General features: G+C 35.3%; 1 protein-coding gene across 24 annotated transcripts in view; it reads left to right on the top strand.

The window, feature by feature from the left end:
* Positions 1-17500, top strand: part of LOC106884224 (GTPase-activating Rap/Ran-GAP domain-like protein 3) — a 1447782-nt gene that overhangs the window by 1196618 nt on the left and 233664 nt on the right. The window contains exon 1 of one of the 24 annotated variants that reach the window (XM_089344020.1): positions 13036-14823. The exons of 22 other annotated variants lie outside the window; for them this stretch is intronic. In XM_089344020.1, the coding sequence (XP_089200146.1) occupies positions 14537-14823 (287 nt within the window). In that variant the 5' untranslated portion in view covers positions 13036-14536. Of the gene's footprint in view, positions 1-13035; positions 14824-17500 lie in introns of those variants that run through there. One more of the 24 variants, XM_089344018.1, reaches the window with a different exon arrangement.

Below are 17500 nucleotides of genomic sequence, written 5' to 3' on the forward strand. Positions count from 1 at the left end.
TCTCAGATTCAGCGTCACACGCCGAATGTGTCAAAGTTGGCTTTTTGAATAACAGATACAACTCATTTTTTCCCGGGTGAGAGGACTGGAGCAATATGTAATTAAGTTTCTTGCTCGAGGACACAACGCACCGCCTGGAATCAAATTCATGATCGTAAGATCGTAAGGGCCAGCCGTTAGGCCACGTGCCTTCCTAGTAGGTGTATATAATCCGAGAATGGTGCCAGAATTTTTGGGGTTTTTTTTTTTTGCTTTTTATAAATGTTGCTAAAAGGCAATAAAAGTAGGACATTTACTGGCGTGCCACTACTGAGTTCTTTCTTTTGTAATAGCTAATTTAGTGTCATTTGCGTCGAAAATCGATGGCCTTAAAGTTATTGTTGAGCAGCACCAGGTCATCCTTGATCAACTAGGCCTATTAGTAAGGACATTCTAGCCATAGCCTTTACGACTTTTGAGGTATATCTAGGACTGTATTATCCTATGTGTCGTTTCTGGTTTAATACTGTGTAGTTTAATTCGAGAGAGATTTGGTCGGATCTTTTTTTTTTTTATCTTGTTTGATATTAATAAGAGATGCACGGATATATTAACCTCATCCCAATTTCAGCAGCGCATATTCAGGGAAAAAAAGGTTTTAGTGCATTAAAGCATGTAATATAGGTAGGCCCAATGTGTTATATGGGACCTGATGTGAAGTTTTGAGACATCTTTTGCAGGGAGGTTCGTCTTATACATCATAGAACACGGTATGTCAGGTCGATCCCACATTGGTACGTCGGAATTGTCGCACGGCAACGTAGCTTCCAACAGTACACCACAGGTGTTAATCGTCTGGTTTATTTTCCACATCGTGTAGATTATCAATTGTCGTTTTCCTGTAGAGGTTTACTGCCTTTAAGCACATCAAAGACTCTAAGATCACTGAAGTCTTGGCAGTTACTTCTGGGTGGTTTCTCTCATTTCTACTGCACCATGCTGAATAGATTTGTCCAATGAATATAGCAGAATTCTTGTGTTTCCATGCGAAAAAGTAAATGGCCATTGCGTTTCTCTTTATTCCATTTAGGCTTTGTTTGTTTTGATTTTTGTTTTATTTTGCTTTTTTTCTATATAATTTGTTGGGGTTTTTTTCCTTACTCTACTTACTGCCAATACACGCACATATAGAATAACGCATGTGTGGGTCACACCTAGTCGTTTGGCTGATTGCCAACTTGATACAGCTTTGATCAGTCACAGCTGATCTGGGACTTCACACACACACACACACACACACACACATACACACATCTCAATGCATTGTCTTTATCAATGGATATCTCTATCCATTTGTATACTGAAAAAAAGGTGACGAGCTGGAAGAATCTTTAGTGTATCAGGGCAAAACTATTCAGCGTCATTTCTTCTCGTTCTTTACGTTCTGAGTTCAAATTCCTCCGAGGTCGACTTTGAAGTACGAGTTAAACACTTGGGGTCTATATAATCGACTTATCTCCTAAAATTCCTGGACTAGTATCAAAATATGAAACCATAATTATTCTCAAAGAAAAAGCGGTGAGCTGGAGGATCGTTAGGATGCCAGGCGAAGTGCTTTAACGGCATTTCGCCTGTCTACACGTTCTGAGTTCATATTCCTCCGAAGTCGACTGGATCGATGTTATCGACTTATCTTCTCCTCCTCCAAAATTGGTGGCCTAGCATCAAAATATGAAACTATTATTATTCTCAAAGAAAAGACGACGAGCTGACAGAATCGTTCGTACGTTGGGCGAAATGCTTTAGCAGCATTTCGCCCGCCTCCACGTTCTGAGTTCTAATTCCTCCGAGGTCGACTTTGAATTTTATCTTTGAGGCATCGATAAAAATAAGTAGCAGTTAAACACTTAGGGTTAATGTAATCCGCTTATCTCCTCCTCCTCCCCCAAAATTTCTCGCCTAGTACCAAAATAGGAAACCATTATTATTATGAAATTAATTTTTTTTTTCTTCGTAACTGACGCTGAATGAATGACTACAAAGAAAGATTATTGCAGTTATTGATGAAGAAAAGATTAGAAATATTTTTGGAAAAAAATCTGCGTAAAAGTAATATCAACTACAAAGATTCTTATCTAATGATAAATGAGTAATATTGCTTACTATTCTAAAAGAGTGTTGATCAAGAGAACAATTCATAGCGAGTGTCTATTTGACGTATAGATCACATACGGACAATCTGTAACACTCGAACACACGTGTAATTCTTTCTTCAATGAATGGCTTACGTAATGCTCTCTCTATCTTTTTGTCTTTTACTAATTTTAATCATTGGACTGCGGCTATGCTGGGGCACAGCCTTAAATGGTATACTCGAATAGATGGATCCCAATATTTATTTATCAAAGTCTGTTACTTATTCCATCGGTCTCTTTTGCCCAGCCGCTAAGTTACGGGTGCGTAAACATACCAATATTGGTTGTCAATCGATGGTGGGGGAGAAACACAAACATATATATATATGTGACGGGCTTCTTTCAGTTTCCATCTACCAAATCCACTCAGAAGGCTTTGGTAGGCCCGAGGCTATAGTAGAAGACACTTGCTGAAGGTGCCACGCAGTGGGACTGAACCTGGAACCATGTGGTTGGTAAGCAAGCTACTTACCACGCATCCATTCCTGCGCCTATATATATATATATATATATATATATATATATATATATATATATATATATATATATATATATATATATATATATATATATATATATATATATATATATATATATATATATATATATATATATATATATATATATATATATATATATACTTTAGAGAAAAAAACCCACAATTATTGAATTCATCCATGAAAATCCACATTCACATATAGAAAAATTTTATAAGTAAATACACTAAAAAGACCTATATAAAAATCAAAAAAGTACAAAGTAATAAATATTAAAATGGCAAAAATGACTACACGCGTTTCATAACCATATTTTCAAATAGAAAATAAAATAAAAATCAATTCGATTCAAAATAAATCGATCGAAAATCAATTCTATTCAAAAATATAGCTAATCTTCAGGTCAAAATACAATAATAATAATAAAATGAATGTCTATATATCGATTATATACATGCATACGATGGGCGCCTCCACACAGTTTTCGCCGACCACATTCACTCACAAGGCCAGGGGCTTTAGCTTCTTAACCACACAGCCATGTCTTTGCATATAAATATATATATATATATATATATATATATATATATATATATATATATATATATATATATATATATATATATATATATATATATATATATACATACATATATATATAATATATATATTCATTTCTTTTACGTTTTCATTCATTCACGCTTTCTCATAATCAAATTATTAGTATTTACTTAGAACCGGATGAAAGACAGATCTGTTTCCCAAAGTACAGCCCAACGATAGTGCCCTTCATCAAGGCCTTAAGACTTGAATATAAAGTAGTAGACTAAAAATTCCATTCTATTCCAGGCCCAGACATCACAGCTATATTAGATATAACCAGTGATTGTTCTTTAATTTTATTTGATAAATAATGCTTTCAGATTTGGCCCGAGGTCTACACTCCCGAAGGGTGAAAGGCAAAGTTAACCTCAGCGGTATTTGAATTCAGAATATAAAGAACCAGAAGAAATACAGCCAAGCATTTTTTTTCTATTTTGTCTTGTCCGACACGCAACAATTCCGCCGACTCGCTGCCTTAATTTTTTCTTTCTTTCTTTCTATCATAGGCTCATGGCCTGAGATTTGGTAGAGTGGGATGGCTGATTACATCTACCTCAGTAATCAACTAGTACTTATTTTATAAGACCACTCAATTTGTTTTATTGTTATTGGTGTAGTTGTTGTTACTAATAGTGGTAGTGTTTAGCCCAAGGACGGCTCTGACAGAACATATTATAGTCATAAGGGACCGGGCCGTAATTCCTTCAAGTATATCATCTTCAATGTGGCCTTCATGGTAAGATTTGAGGGATATGAATATTCTATTTCTAATAGATTGAGCGATTGTATTCAGTTTCACTTGTTGACTGGTGACTAAGAATATTTTAGCGTAAAATAGTAAGAGAGTTAACTACATTACCATTAAACAATGCAAATATTGCTATGCAAGGAAGCCATACCTCCACTGATCTCTAAGTTTTTTGATTTTAGCTAGCAAAGTACTGCTTTACCTTGCGGCACTATATGAACTATCATTCTCTTCGAGCGAGAAACAGCATTTCGGCCACAATGTTGATCAATAATTTATGAATTTCGTGTTTTCATTTGTAACGCACATGTAGTTACATCTTATTCTGGTAGAATTTTCCATTAAAATATCATATTCTTTTCGAAGGTTTCTCTTTACCAGATGCTCTAATAAAAAGAAATTAATGAGGAATTCGTCTTAAAATAAGAAGACAAAACGGCAGAAAAAGAAACTCTATGTTTAGTGTACTTCCAGTATTAACTGTATCACAATGAGAAACAAAAAGAAACGTTATTATCAGTTATAATAACGGTGTTTATGCCGTTGGTATTGAAAGAGATCAGCAACAGGCCATTTGATAAGAAGACACAAGTCAGTCCGCCGGGATTAATATACAGAAAAGAGATTTGTTTCTAAGAAGATCCAAGTCAAAGTTTAGAAATATGATACACAATGACAAGTGATAACATTTTAATATCATGTAGATATAATATGACTTCTTCGAACTGATTTCAAACCAAACTTTATTAATGAAGATAAGAAATAAGTATCATGTATTCATACTGTTGTGATTCAAAAACTTAACAATCAACAGTGATTAGACCCGTGATCGCTGGTATAAACTCATTATGGTTTAATGCTAGCTAATGTTGATATTCTGTTTAGCTTATAATTTGATTCTTCCAAGTTTGGTTAATTATTCAAAGCTAGCTTCCTGCAAGTATGTTAGAAGAAATAAAAGTTCAACTTTAACAATGTGCTGTGATTTTAAATCAGAGTAATTCTTCTAGAAGTCAGAGGAAGCAGAAAAGAAAACAGGCGAAAAAAAGAAAAAATAATATTGTGGCATACATAAGGGTGTTTTACAAACCTTATCCAATGTTGGTTCAATTTAGGTCTGCGATATTTACATTTACATAGATGTACGTGACACACGCCTGCCAAAGATACCCTTGGAATATCAGCTACAAATCAATATGCGTTATGCATAAATTTTATATAATTGTATAAACCTGTCAATTCAAGTTACTAATAACTTCAAAGCAACTCAAAGTGTTTGAGCGCCTATCGTCATACGCGGTTGACTCATACATCCCGTGTTTCTCAACAAAGCGATTTGTTTCTAAAATTGTATAAAGTATATAAATTAACTTTATATTCATCATACTGTGTGCCATGCACTTTGACGTGTTGAACTTGCTTCATCACTATGTATGTGTGTATATGTGTGTGAATGTGTAGCTAAAATGAAATATGTTATACGTAATATAACAACGTATAATATAATAGTCCGGTGTTTTACTCAACAGAATCATCAGTGTTAAATGTCTTTCTTGCTTATTATCTAAAATTTTAATGAAAGAGAAATCTAAAAAGATCGAAACCTTTTCAAAATGTGTTGAAAGCACGAACTTTTAGTTGGAAAGATATTATTTTTATGTAATATGAATGAAATGGGGAAAACGGCAATGATTTACTAAAACGTGCGACTACACAAAAAATTGCTTGCCGGGAAAGAAATAAAGTGCAGTTATAAATTTTTAATCTCATGACGTACGAGGAATATTATAGCCGGTTCGGTTATAATATATCTCGTTTGTGTTAATCTTAAATAGCAGTCACCATTGTTATAAGCTAATACCTTCGTTTCTTATAAACTAAATTTAATCGATAACGCGCAAAAGCAAAATAAAGAAAATAACTATATCTGTACTGTCATATTTCGGCCATATAAGCGTAGATTTATTTATATTTTTTTTTGTTTCGTATTTAGTATCTCATATATAAATATATAATATGTATATGACGTTTATACGTCTGGTGTAACTGACATTTGTTAGCTATATATCATGCAAGTATATAATGTTTTAGTAATTTATATATCATAAGAAACGTCTGCCAAAATGAAAAACTACAAAACTATTTATGAATTTGAATGAGCTATTAAGTGCTGTTAATATATTTTTGATCATGGCATGCAGTGTAAGACAAAAAGGCAAGCTCTTAACATATACACATCGCAATCCAGATTTGAATTTCGGCTGACACAGGTTTACTTACGTCGTTAGGCGCTTAGAATAGATACATGCATCATAATACCCTTTTTCCTTCTAGATCAACGAGGGAGCCTATATACGGTCTCTTTCCATGCTAGAAATAGCAACCAAATCTCCCTCAAATAACAACCTGTCTTCTTGAATATTATAGTCCTAAAGAAACTACAACTGAAAAAGATAGTATAATTACAGCTGGTACATCATTATATCATTGACAAAAGCTAAACAATAACAGAAACTCACCATTTTTCTTTTTTTTTTTATCATAATTAATTTAATTGAAGAAGACTTTGCTATGCACCGTCATATCGCGGTAATCCATAGCTAGCAAATTTGTAACTCGGTTTCGATTCTCCATCATTATATTCATTGCTGTCTCAAGACATGGACACACTGAGCTGCCCGACAGCTTCACAGGTTTAGGGACCCAATTCTAACCTATGCATGCTATGGTCAATTGTCAGTAAAATAAATACTATAGGGCCCAGTGCACTGATTGACCCTGGGGCCTATAATGCTACTAAAACGATCCTGATTATAGCTATTTCATTCACCAACGACGCTAAAAATGCTCTTGATCCGTACAATATCACCACATTCTGTAGGGCAGTAGCTCCTTTAATGTGTTATATGTTTTCGACAGAAACAAAATAGAAGTTATAAAGAGAGCAGAGTTCAGTAGTCAGTTCGTTTCACTCATGTCGCTAAAGTTCTACAGAAAATATCAATTATCACACGTTCATAAATCCTTCCGTATGTCTAGATTTGAAATCTTGAATAAAAAAATCAATATACGCTCTCTTTTGACGGGAGCTAAAGTATCAGAAGTAGTGGAGCACGAACAGAGTTCAAATCTGATTAGAGCCGACTTAAAATGCTATTCCTCCAAGGTCGATGAAATTAGTACCCGTAGTGAAATAAGTACCCATTTTTGACCTATAGAAAATTATGATATTGTATTTCTGCAGAGAAAGACTATATAATGCCATACACTAAAATACTTTATTTCGCGTTGCTCCAGTCCACTCAGCTAACAAAAGTGAGTAGTACCTGTATTTCAAAGGACCAGCCTTGTCACATATATATAATCAAAAAAATTTTGTGGCTGTGCGGTAAGAAACTTGCATCCCAGCCACATGGTTCCGGGTTCAGTCCCACTGTGTGGCACCTTGAGCAAGTGTCTTCTACTATAGCCTCGGGCCGACCAAAGCCCTGTGAGTTGATTTGGTAGACGGAAACTGAAAAGAACTCCGTCGTATATATATATATATATGTGTATATATATATATATATATATATATAGATAGATAGATAGATAGATAGATAGATACACACACACACACACATATATATACCTATATATATATACACACACACACACATATATATATGTGTGTGTGTGTATGTATATATATATATATATATATATACATATGTGTGTGTGTCTGCGTTTGTACCCCACCATCGCTTGACAGCCGATGTTGGTGTGTTTATGTCCCCGTAACTAAGCAGTTCGGTAGAAGAAGCCGATATAATAAGTATTAGGCTTACAAAGAATTAATCTTGGGGTCGATTTCTTCGACTAAAACCCTTTAAGGTGGCCATATTGGAATATGGCCGCAGTCAGCTAAAACCCATCTGACTGCAGCCATTTTGGAATATGGCGGCAGTCAAATGACTGAACAAGTAAAAGAATACGTGGGTGTATGCGAGTGTGTGTGTGTGTAAGATAGCATTCAGCTTCAACGCTTTACTCGCTTTGACATGCGATTAACAACCAGTCAGGTCGTTAATCTCGCACTGTTATATAAAGTAGTTGTGTCTGGCAAATGTTTGTTCACGTTTTAATAATGGCTCTCTTCTTTCGATATCTTGTCAAAGAAATGTAAGCGAACCTTAATAAGCTATAAAGACAGCGAAACTTATCCCCGAACTCTGACACGTGTGTGTGTATGTACGCATGTGTGTGTGTGTGTGTGTGTGTAAAGAGTACCGACAGTGTCGCAGTTCACTGGTTCGAACTATTACTGAAATGATCTTTATTTATTTATGCATTCGTTTTTATTTCATCGGCCACAAGCTTTGAATGTCGGATAATATCGGTTTCAAGTTTTGGCAGAAACCCAGCAACTTGGGGAGGAGATGAGTCCATTACATCTTACATTGGCCCCAGTGATCAACTGATAGCCATTTTTAATCGACCGCAAAAGGATGAAAGGCAAAGTCGACCTCGGCGGATTTTAAACTCAGAACATAAAGACGGACGAAATGCCGCTGAGCATGCTAACGATTCTGACAGCTCACCGCCTTGAACGTTGGATAATATTGTAACCGACGTTCTCATTCATTTTTACGTTCCAGGTTCAAATACCGCCGGGATCGACCTTGCCCTCCATCCCTTCGGACTCGATAAAATAAGTACCATTTGAATACTGGAGTCGATGTAATCAACTTACCACTCCCGAGATTAATATTGTTACCGACTTCCACAAAAGCCTTAAGCAAGGACAGGAAGGTTTAGCCTTAACGTTCTGAGTTCAAATTCTGCCGTGGTCGACTTTTGCCTTTCATCCTTTCGGGATTATATTCGCTGGCCTTGCAATCCCAAATCTCTTGGTATTAGGCTTAAGAATTAAGACTAAGTGCGTGCGTATTTCTCAAGAATTTTTAACCTTAATGATGTTTATCTTTACTCCAATGATTTCCGCTCCAGGTTCTTAGTCATTTCAGAAGGTTATCACAAAGGGCAGAAAAACATACGTTATGTTGATTTTCTATGGATTCCAGATTGTTCCATACTTCATCATCGTTTTCCTCCTAATTGTAGATGAATATCATATGCGTAATCGAAAATGTATTTTGTAATACTCCTTTATATTCTCCATATAAAACATTTATCTTTGCTATTGGGTCGATAATGCTGCTGCTGCTGATGATGATGTTGATGATGATGATGATGATGATGATGGTGGTGGTGGTGGTGGTGGTGGTGCTGCTGCTGCTGCTGTTTAGCAACTAGGTCAGCATTCGTAGAGTAGACCTGCGATTAAAGGTTTCCCAACCGTGACTATCCCATATTTTCATATATCTATATCAAACACTACGTCCCTCTTTATTCACGACAGCAGGATAGGATAAGAGAAAACTTTGGCTGCTATTTATAGCAATTGAAACGACCGCATAGCTGTTCTCTCGTTGGTGCACTTCTTATTTTTCTTTTCTGTGTTTGTGTGATCTTGTTCATAAATAACTTACTTCCCACAACAATAGAAAAGGAAATGGCTAACGTTTCCACCTCTTTACCATCCATGATCTTCACCAAACGTTTGTCGTTCCATGTCTGATAGAAGCATAAACCAGACTTCGCAGGTCGGTTAGGCATACTTATTCATATAAACCCAATTCATAATGTTGGCCAGTTAAATGGATAGCGGGATTAATATACATTATAAGAACTAAGGCGGCAAGCTGGCTGGAATGTTAGCAATTCAGGCACAATGCCAAGTGCCAGTCCATCCGTCTTTTACGTTCTGGATTCAAATGCTGCGGGGTCGACTTTGGCTTTCATACTTTCGGGGTCGATGTAATTGGCTTAACCCGATGTAATTGGCTTAACCCGCCCCTAAAGTTGTTTCTTCTCCATTTTACGGTAGATTTCACGATAACACACATGACCTCTCATTAAATTTGCAGCAACAGTTGAGCTTCTTTCAAAATCGGCATCTTGCAGCTCAAAGATTTCAATTGCTTTTTTCCATGTGAAGAAATGCTTCATTTAGTTTTTTTTTGTTTTTTTGTTGTTTTTTTTTGCAGAGAAGCATCATTCAGACGATTCTTCATGTTCTTCTTCTTCTTCGCGTTCAAACTTTTCCATTTCTAGCAATTCTTCATTTGTGATTTCATCACTGTCAGCATAAAGAGCTTCTTCATATTTAATAATTTGCCTTTTGCTTCAAGATGGTACAAACAGGGGAAGGGACCATATCAATTTTTTTGATAAATCTTTAACAGTTGCACCTTTTTCGTGTTGTTTAATCAATTCGTATTTTATTTCTAAAGTAATTGCTTTACGCTTCTTCTTGTCCTTGCTTTGCATCTCAAAATTCTTTCTTTTTGAAGCCATCACACTTCAAATCCAAAAAAGCAGTTGCAAGCGATCGTTCAAGGTAACAGGTGCTACCAGACCCGAAGTGACGCTCGTTACCATAGTAACCAAATTTTTCGGTTTTTCATCTACAGTTTGTAAAGATGAGGTTTCGTAAATCGGGGTTACGTAAAGCGAAGTATGCCTATGTATATATACGACTTTACTACCTTTCCTTCCCCACTATCATCTTAAATGTGAAGAAGGATTCTCTCCGAAACGTTGGATTCCTTATATATATATATATATATATATATATATATATATATATATATATATATATATATATATATATATAATATAATATAATATAATATAAATATTACATAGTATGTATATTATATATCATAGTTTATTTTTTTATCGTTTACCTTTCACTTTATTCAGTTATTAGACTGCGGCCATGCTGGGGCACCGACTTGAAAAGTTTTTAGTCGAATGAATCGGCCTGGGTACTTATTTTACTTTTAAGCCTAGCACTTACTTTATCGTCTGCCTTGCGGAACCGCTAAGTTACGTAAACACTCCACACCATCACCGGCAGTCAAGCAATGATGAGTGAGACTAACACAGAAAGACAGACGCACACACACACACACACACACACACACGCATATATATATATATATATATATATATATATATATATATATATATATATATATATATATATATGCATATATATTTATATATGTATATATATTATTTAATTTATATTACATATATATAATTTGTCTCAATATATCATGTTATATATGTATGTATATATATATATATATATATATATATATATATATATATATATATATATATATATATATGTATATGTATATATGTATGTATCTATGTATGTATTTATGTATATATATATGTATGTATATTTATATATATATATTCATATATATACTGATAGATATACGTATATATGCATGTATATATGCATGCATAGGTGTGTGTTTGTTTGTGTGTGTATGTGCATATATATATATATAAATATATATATATATATATATATATATATATATATATATATATATATATATATATATATATATATGTATGTATGTATGTATGTATGTATGTATGTATGTATGCATAGTCCTCCTTCAGTGACTATATTGATCTCCTAACAACATAACAACGCCGTTGCAGATATTCTGCTGCCAAGCACGAAGGGAGAGAAAGCACTAAATAAATCTAGCTCAAGGTAGATATAGCGATTCTTACTAGCTAGTGGGGGTAGTCTTATTACACCATGCGTGTGTGTCAACTGACGCACTTAAGAATATTACATAACAAGAAAGCACCACGTGATGGGCCATGAGCCTCTACGTGGTCGGTCGTAATGTTAGAAATAGCAGCTGGATCACCTTTAAATTACACCTTGATGTATTTTTTTGTTTTTGTCTTTTTTTTTTAAGGGAGAAAAAATAAACGAACGACATTTTAGAAAATGTAATTTAATTCTAAATATCGGATAACGTATCCAGATGGGATGGTTACTGAGGAAGCATCATTGATTACTGTATTGGTGTGATGTTGATCAGGTCTGTCCTATGACCGAACAACTACAAGGACGACAATAATATAGACGACGACGACCACAGTAACGACAGCAACAACAGGTTTCTGACACTTTGGTTATAAGGAACGAGGCAAAGTTCGATCAATAGATTTGCTAGAAACAACAGTCGAAACTCACTAAAATTCTCACTCAACCGTTCTTTTAAAAATATTAAAAAAATGTTTTAATGGGAAGGACACGCTGCTTAATTTAATCGTAGCTACAGTGTCTGAAGGAAAGAAGAAAGGAAGAAAATTTAAATGAAAGATAAAACAAATGGGATGGTCGTGACAGGAGAAACTCATTTGATTATATCTATGCATGTCTATTCGAGCAAGGGCTGAACTGGGATGGAACTACTACTACTACTACTACTACTACTACTACTACTATTATTATTATTACTACTACTACTACTACTACTATTACTACTACTACTACTACTACCACTACTACTACTACTACTACTACTATCATCATCGCATTCACTACGACTACCACCACTACTACTATTACAACAACTACCACCAAACTACCACTACCACCACCACCGCAAATCTTCACTACTACTACTACTACTACTACTACTACTACTATTACTAGTTTTCATGTCTATTTTTGTTCAATCTTTTATGAATTGCTTTTCCTGCTTCTCCTTTCTGATGATGATGATGATGATGATGATGATGATAATCATCATCATCACTATCACGATCATGATGATGGTGACAGTAGTGGTGGGGTGGGGGTGGGGGCGCTGATGGTTGCGACAGCGGTCGATGGTTGCGGTGGCGGTACTCGTGGAGGTGGAGGAGGAGGGGGAGGGGAGGGGGGGAGGGGAGGGGAGGGGAGGGGAGGAGGTGGAGGAGGAGTTGGTGATGAAGTGGGAGTGAACATGACTAATTAATTCCCAATGTAAACATGTCGGCGAACACGTGTACTGAGCGTGTAGTAGAGAAATTGGTAAAACCCTGGTGATTTCCGTGTGCACTAACTGCACATATATGCACACACTAAGCAGCACTAGACGTATTGCACATGCACACACACACACACAAACACATGTACCCACGTACCAACACACATACCTACACACACGCACACAAACAATCCCTATTCACATGTTTACACACTCACAAACACATGTACACACGTACCAGCACACACATACATAAACACAAATACTCACATATACACACACACGCACATATACACAAACGTTGCCATAAAATGCGCGTTACATTATTTCCCGCGGATATTGTACAGCAAATGTTCTTATAGATACACAGAGGGATCCCTACCTAGCCTCCACTTAGAAGCGGTTAGCATATATCTTCCATACAGAAAGACAGAGAGAGAGATAGCGGGGGAGAGATAAAGGAAGAAAGAGACAGATAGATAGACGGACAGATAGACAGACAGTGGAAGAAAGAGAGAAAGGATGAATTATAACGTATGGTCACAAACGTATGCACTGATAATTTATATACTCTCTTAAATAAGGACAAACCTATATAAATATATTCCCGCTTATATATATATATATACATATAAATATATTCCCGCTTATATATATATATACATATAAATATATTCCCGCTTATATATATATATATACATATAAATACGCATGCATGTATGTACGGATGTACGTATGTATGTATGTATGTATGCATGTATGTGTATAAGTGTGTATGTACGTATGCATGTATGTGTGAGTGTGAATTGTCATAGAGATACAAACATTAAGATAGTTACATATAGTTTACATTAGTCCTATCGCGCTCGTACTCATTCACGCGCGCGCTCACACACACACACACATACACACACATATATATACACGCATACATACGCTCACATACGCCAAAACATCCGTCCAATGTTTATATACTGAAGCGATAGAGATATGTGAGCTGACATGCAAACGTCGTACACATAATCTAAACCTATTCCACTGACTTACCATACATCATTATTTTACTCACATGTACACACATGCACATACATGTACACATGTGTATTCACATTATACGGCCACAAGAATGAAGTTTACAATCGCTGCCAGTCCACTTTTTATATATAATCCACATCGGATCTGAACGTGCACTCCTTCGACTTGCCTTGTACTTATAACAGATCCGGTCCAGCTTCTCATCTCGAACGCTTCTCTCACTCTCTCTCCCCCCCCCCTCCCTCACTTCTTCATTCTTTCTCTTTCTCTCCCCTCGTTCACTTCTTCATTGTCTCTTTTTCATCCTTCTCTCTATTTCTCTTTTCGCTCTTTCTTAGGCTGCTTTTGCTTCCCTCTTTTTGCCTATTCCTCTCTCTCTCTTTCTCTCTCCAACTCAGTTGATTTCACATATACACACCCTCTTTCTCTCTCCTCTCTCTCTCTCTTTCACTCTCTCTCCCTCTCTCTTCACTATCTCCTACTATCCCTCACTAAATTTCCAAATACTCCTATCCTTTATTTTTCCTTGTTTTGTTTTGCTTTTTCTAACTTTTTTTTTTCACACCTTACTCTGCTATGGACGCATTTTACATTCGGCTCCGTTCCAAGTCGTGCTCGTTACGACAAAAGAACCACCATGACAATCACAACCAACAGCCACAACTTTCCTTAGTGCCACAACAGCAGCAACCGCATAGCCATCACCATCACAATCACCAACATCATCATCAACAACCACAACATCAACCACAACAACAGCAACAACAACAGCAGCAGAAACATCAATCTGGAAAACGTACCTCAATGACTGAGAAAATATCGCACTTTTGCTGGAATGAATTTTATAGGAAAAGAGCTCTCAGGTCAACATCTATCTATCTATCTATCTATCTATCTATCTATCTATCTATCTATCTATCTATCTATCTATCTATCTATCTTTCTACCTATCTATCTATATATATATATATATATATATATATATATATATATATATATATATATATAAATTTATATATATATATATATATATGTCTGTCTATTTCTCTATCTATTTGTCCGTCTGTCTATCTATCCAGTTATCTATCTATCTATCGCCTGTCTATCTGTTTGTCATTGTATATCTATCTATCTATCTATCTATCTATCTATCTATGCATTTCTATCTGTGACTGTTTAAATTTCTTTTCGTTTTTCCCACCTTTTTTCTTCTTCACTCTCTTCTCAATATTTGTCAGTACGCCTGTCTGTCTATTTATTTACTTATATAAATCTGTCTGTTTCATTGCTCGATTTTCTCTATTCAGTTATAATGTCTTTGTCTTATAGCTATTTATATCTGCCTCTTTTATAATACATATATTTCATACATATAAATATATACGAGTATCTATGCATATTTGTGTGCGCGCGCGTGTGCGATGGTGTTATTAAACTGAGGCAGTTGGGATTCGACAAAGCGAAAGAAATTACTCGCTACTGTTCGATAGAATGGAATGCTATAAATTCAAAGGTCTGAAAACAAAATACTCCGAATAGCAACTCATACAAACCTAGATTTAATTGTCTACTTCTGCGTGCCCTTGTACGTACGTATGTATGTATGTATGGACGGACAGACGGAGGGACGGTTAGACGGATGGATGGACTGACTGACAGCTAGCCAGATAGATAGATAGATAGATAGATAGACAGATAGATAGATAGATAGATAGATAGATATGGTTAAATTAATTGATAAATTTAAGTTCCCGTTGTTTTTTATTTTTTTTTATAGTTACTAGATCAGTGGACGACGCACTCGTTAAAGCACATAAATTTGTTGGGAAGGAGTGATAGTGAGTTACGTCCCTTTACATCAATCCGTCCATCCACGAGTTCAAACCCATCCCGCCGCAGTCGACTTTACCTTTCAACTTTTAGGGTTTCTGTGAAACAAATACAATGAGCAAACTACTGAAAATCGATTAAGAATGAATGATTATTGACTTCTCATCCAGCTCCAAAAAATATGTGGCCTTGAGCCAAAGTTAGAAATCATTGTTGCAGTATTAAACTAGGGTGGGGTTTTCTTTCCACGTTCCGCAGTAGCAGCGCTTCATTTACATACTTTTAATATTTCTTTTGTGATGTTGAAGAATTGGATTTCACTGGGAAAATCTTAAACATATTGAGAGAAGATATCGTCGTATCTGAATTTTAGACTTTCATATTTTATCGTTGTTGTTTTTGATGTTTTTGTTGCTTAGCCGCATTTTAGTCGTGTCTGATAGCATATAGAGAACATGATTAAAGGCACTTCCAGCCATGGCTATCCCAGCTTTATCTCTTTATGCACGATATTGCGTATCCTGGGCAAAATGATCTTATATGTTCCTTCAAAGAAAAAAAAAGAAAGGAAGAAAAGAGAAAGAATTATTAGGGTGTGGTTTGATGGAGATTTAACTACTTTATTTCGCAGGTGGTTCGCGTTTTTGTGTTGGTGTTACGTTAATGTTGGTGACAGCGGCAGTAGTGATAGTCGCCGTCGTTATAAAAGTGGTGGTGGCGGTGCTTTTGTTGTTTTGTTTTACCTTTGTATTATATTATTGAGTGACAGACGAAAATATTTTTTTAATTACATCACTGAAAAAATAATCCAACAGATATATTTAGCCGTTTCTTTTGGTTCTCCTTTATTCTCTTTTTATTCTTTTCCGTTTGGGCTTCGATTAAGAATTCTAGTCCGTGGTTACTGATTGATTGATAAACATCAACCTCGGAAAAGTACTATCGGTAGCTCTCGTTCGAACAGCTGTTTCTTGTAGTTTATCAAGGGCGTTCAAACATGCGGGCACTCATCATACACGCAAATCGTGCATCACATAAATACATAAATAGATGTGCGTGTATTCATTGCATGTCTTTATATGTATGTTATGCCTGCGTGTTTGTTGTGTGTATGTGAATGATGTCTGTATGCATGGAAGGAGACATGTAGTAATAAACTAGTCACATAGTCACAGACACTGTGCTGTGACAATGTTGGGCCAATAGATAGATAGATATACATACATGTATATATAAACATATACATATACATATATACATACATATGTACATACATACATATATATATATGTACGCACACACACACGCACACACACACACGCACACACACACACGCACACACACACACGCACACACACACACCCACATATATATATATTATTATTATTATTATTATTATTATTATTATTATTATTATTATTATTAACTACATATATTTAATATACATGCTTTGTGTATTTACCGCTGCTGGCTGAAATAGCCTGACGGAGTATATATACTCTCAAAGTATATATATATACGTATACACAATATATATATATATATATATATATATATACATTATATCAGTATGTATATATATGTGTGTGTGTATGTATGTATGTATGTATGTGTGTGTGTGTGTGTGTGTGTGTACGTATGTAAATGCATATCTATAAATATATTCATTAAGTTATATATACTTTGAAGATCGTTATATATATATATATT

This window comes from Octopus bimaculoides, chromosome 2, assembly GCF_046866305.1.
Source record: "Octopus bimaculoides isolate indiv1 chromosome 2, ASM4686630v1, whole genome shotgun sequence".
Lineage (NCBI taxonomy): Eukaryota > Metazoa > Mollusca > Cephalopoda > Octopoda > Octopodidae > Octopus > Octopus bimaculoides.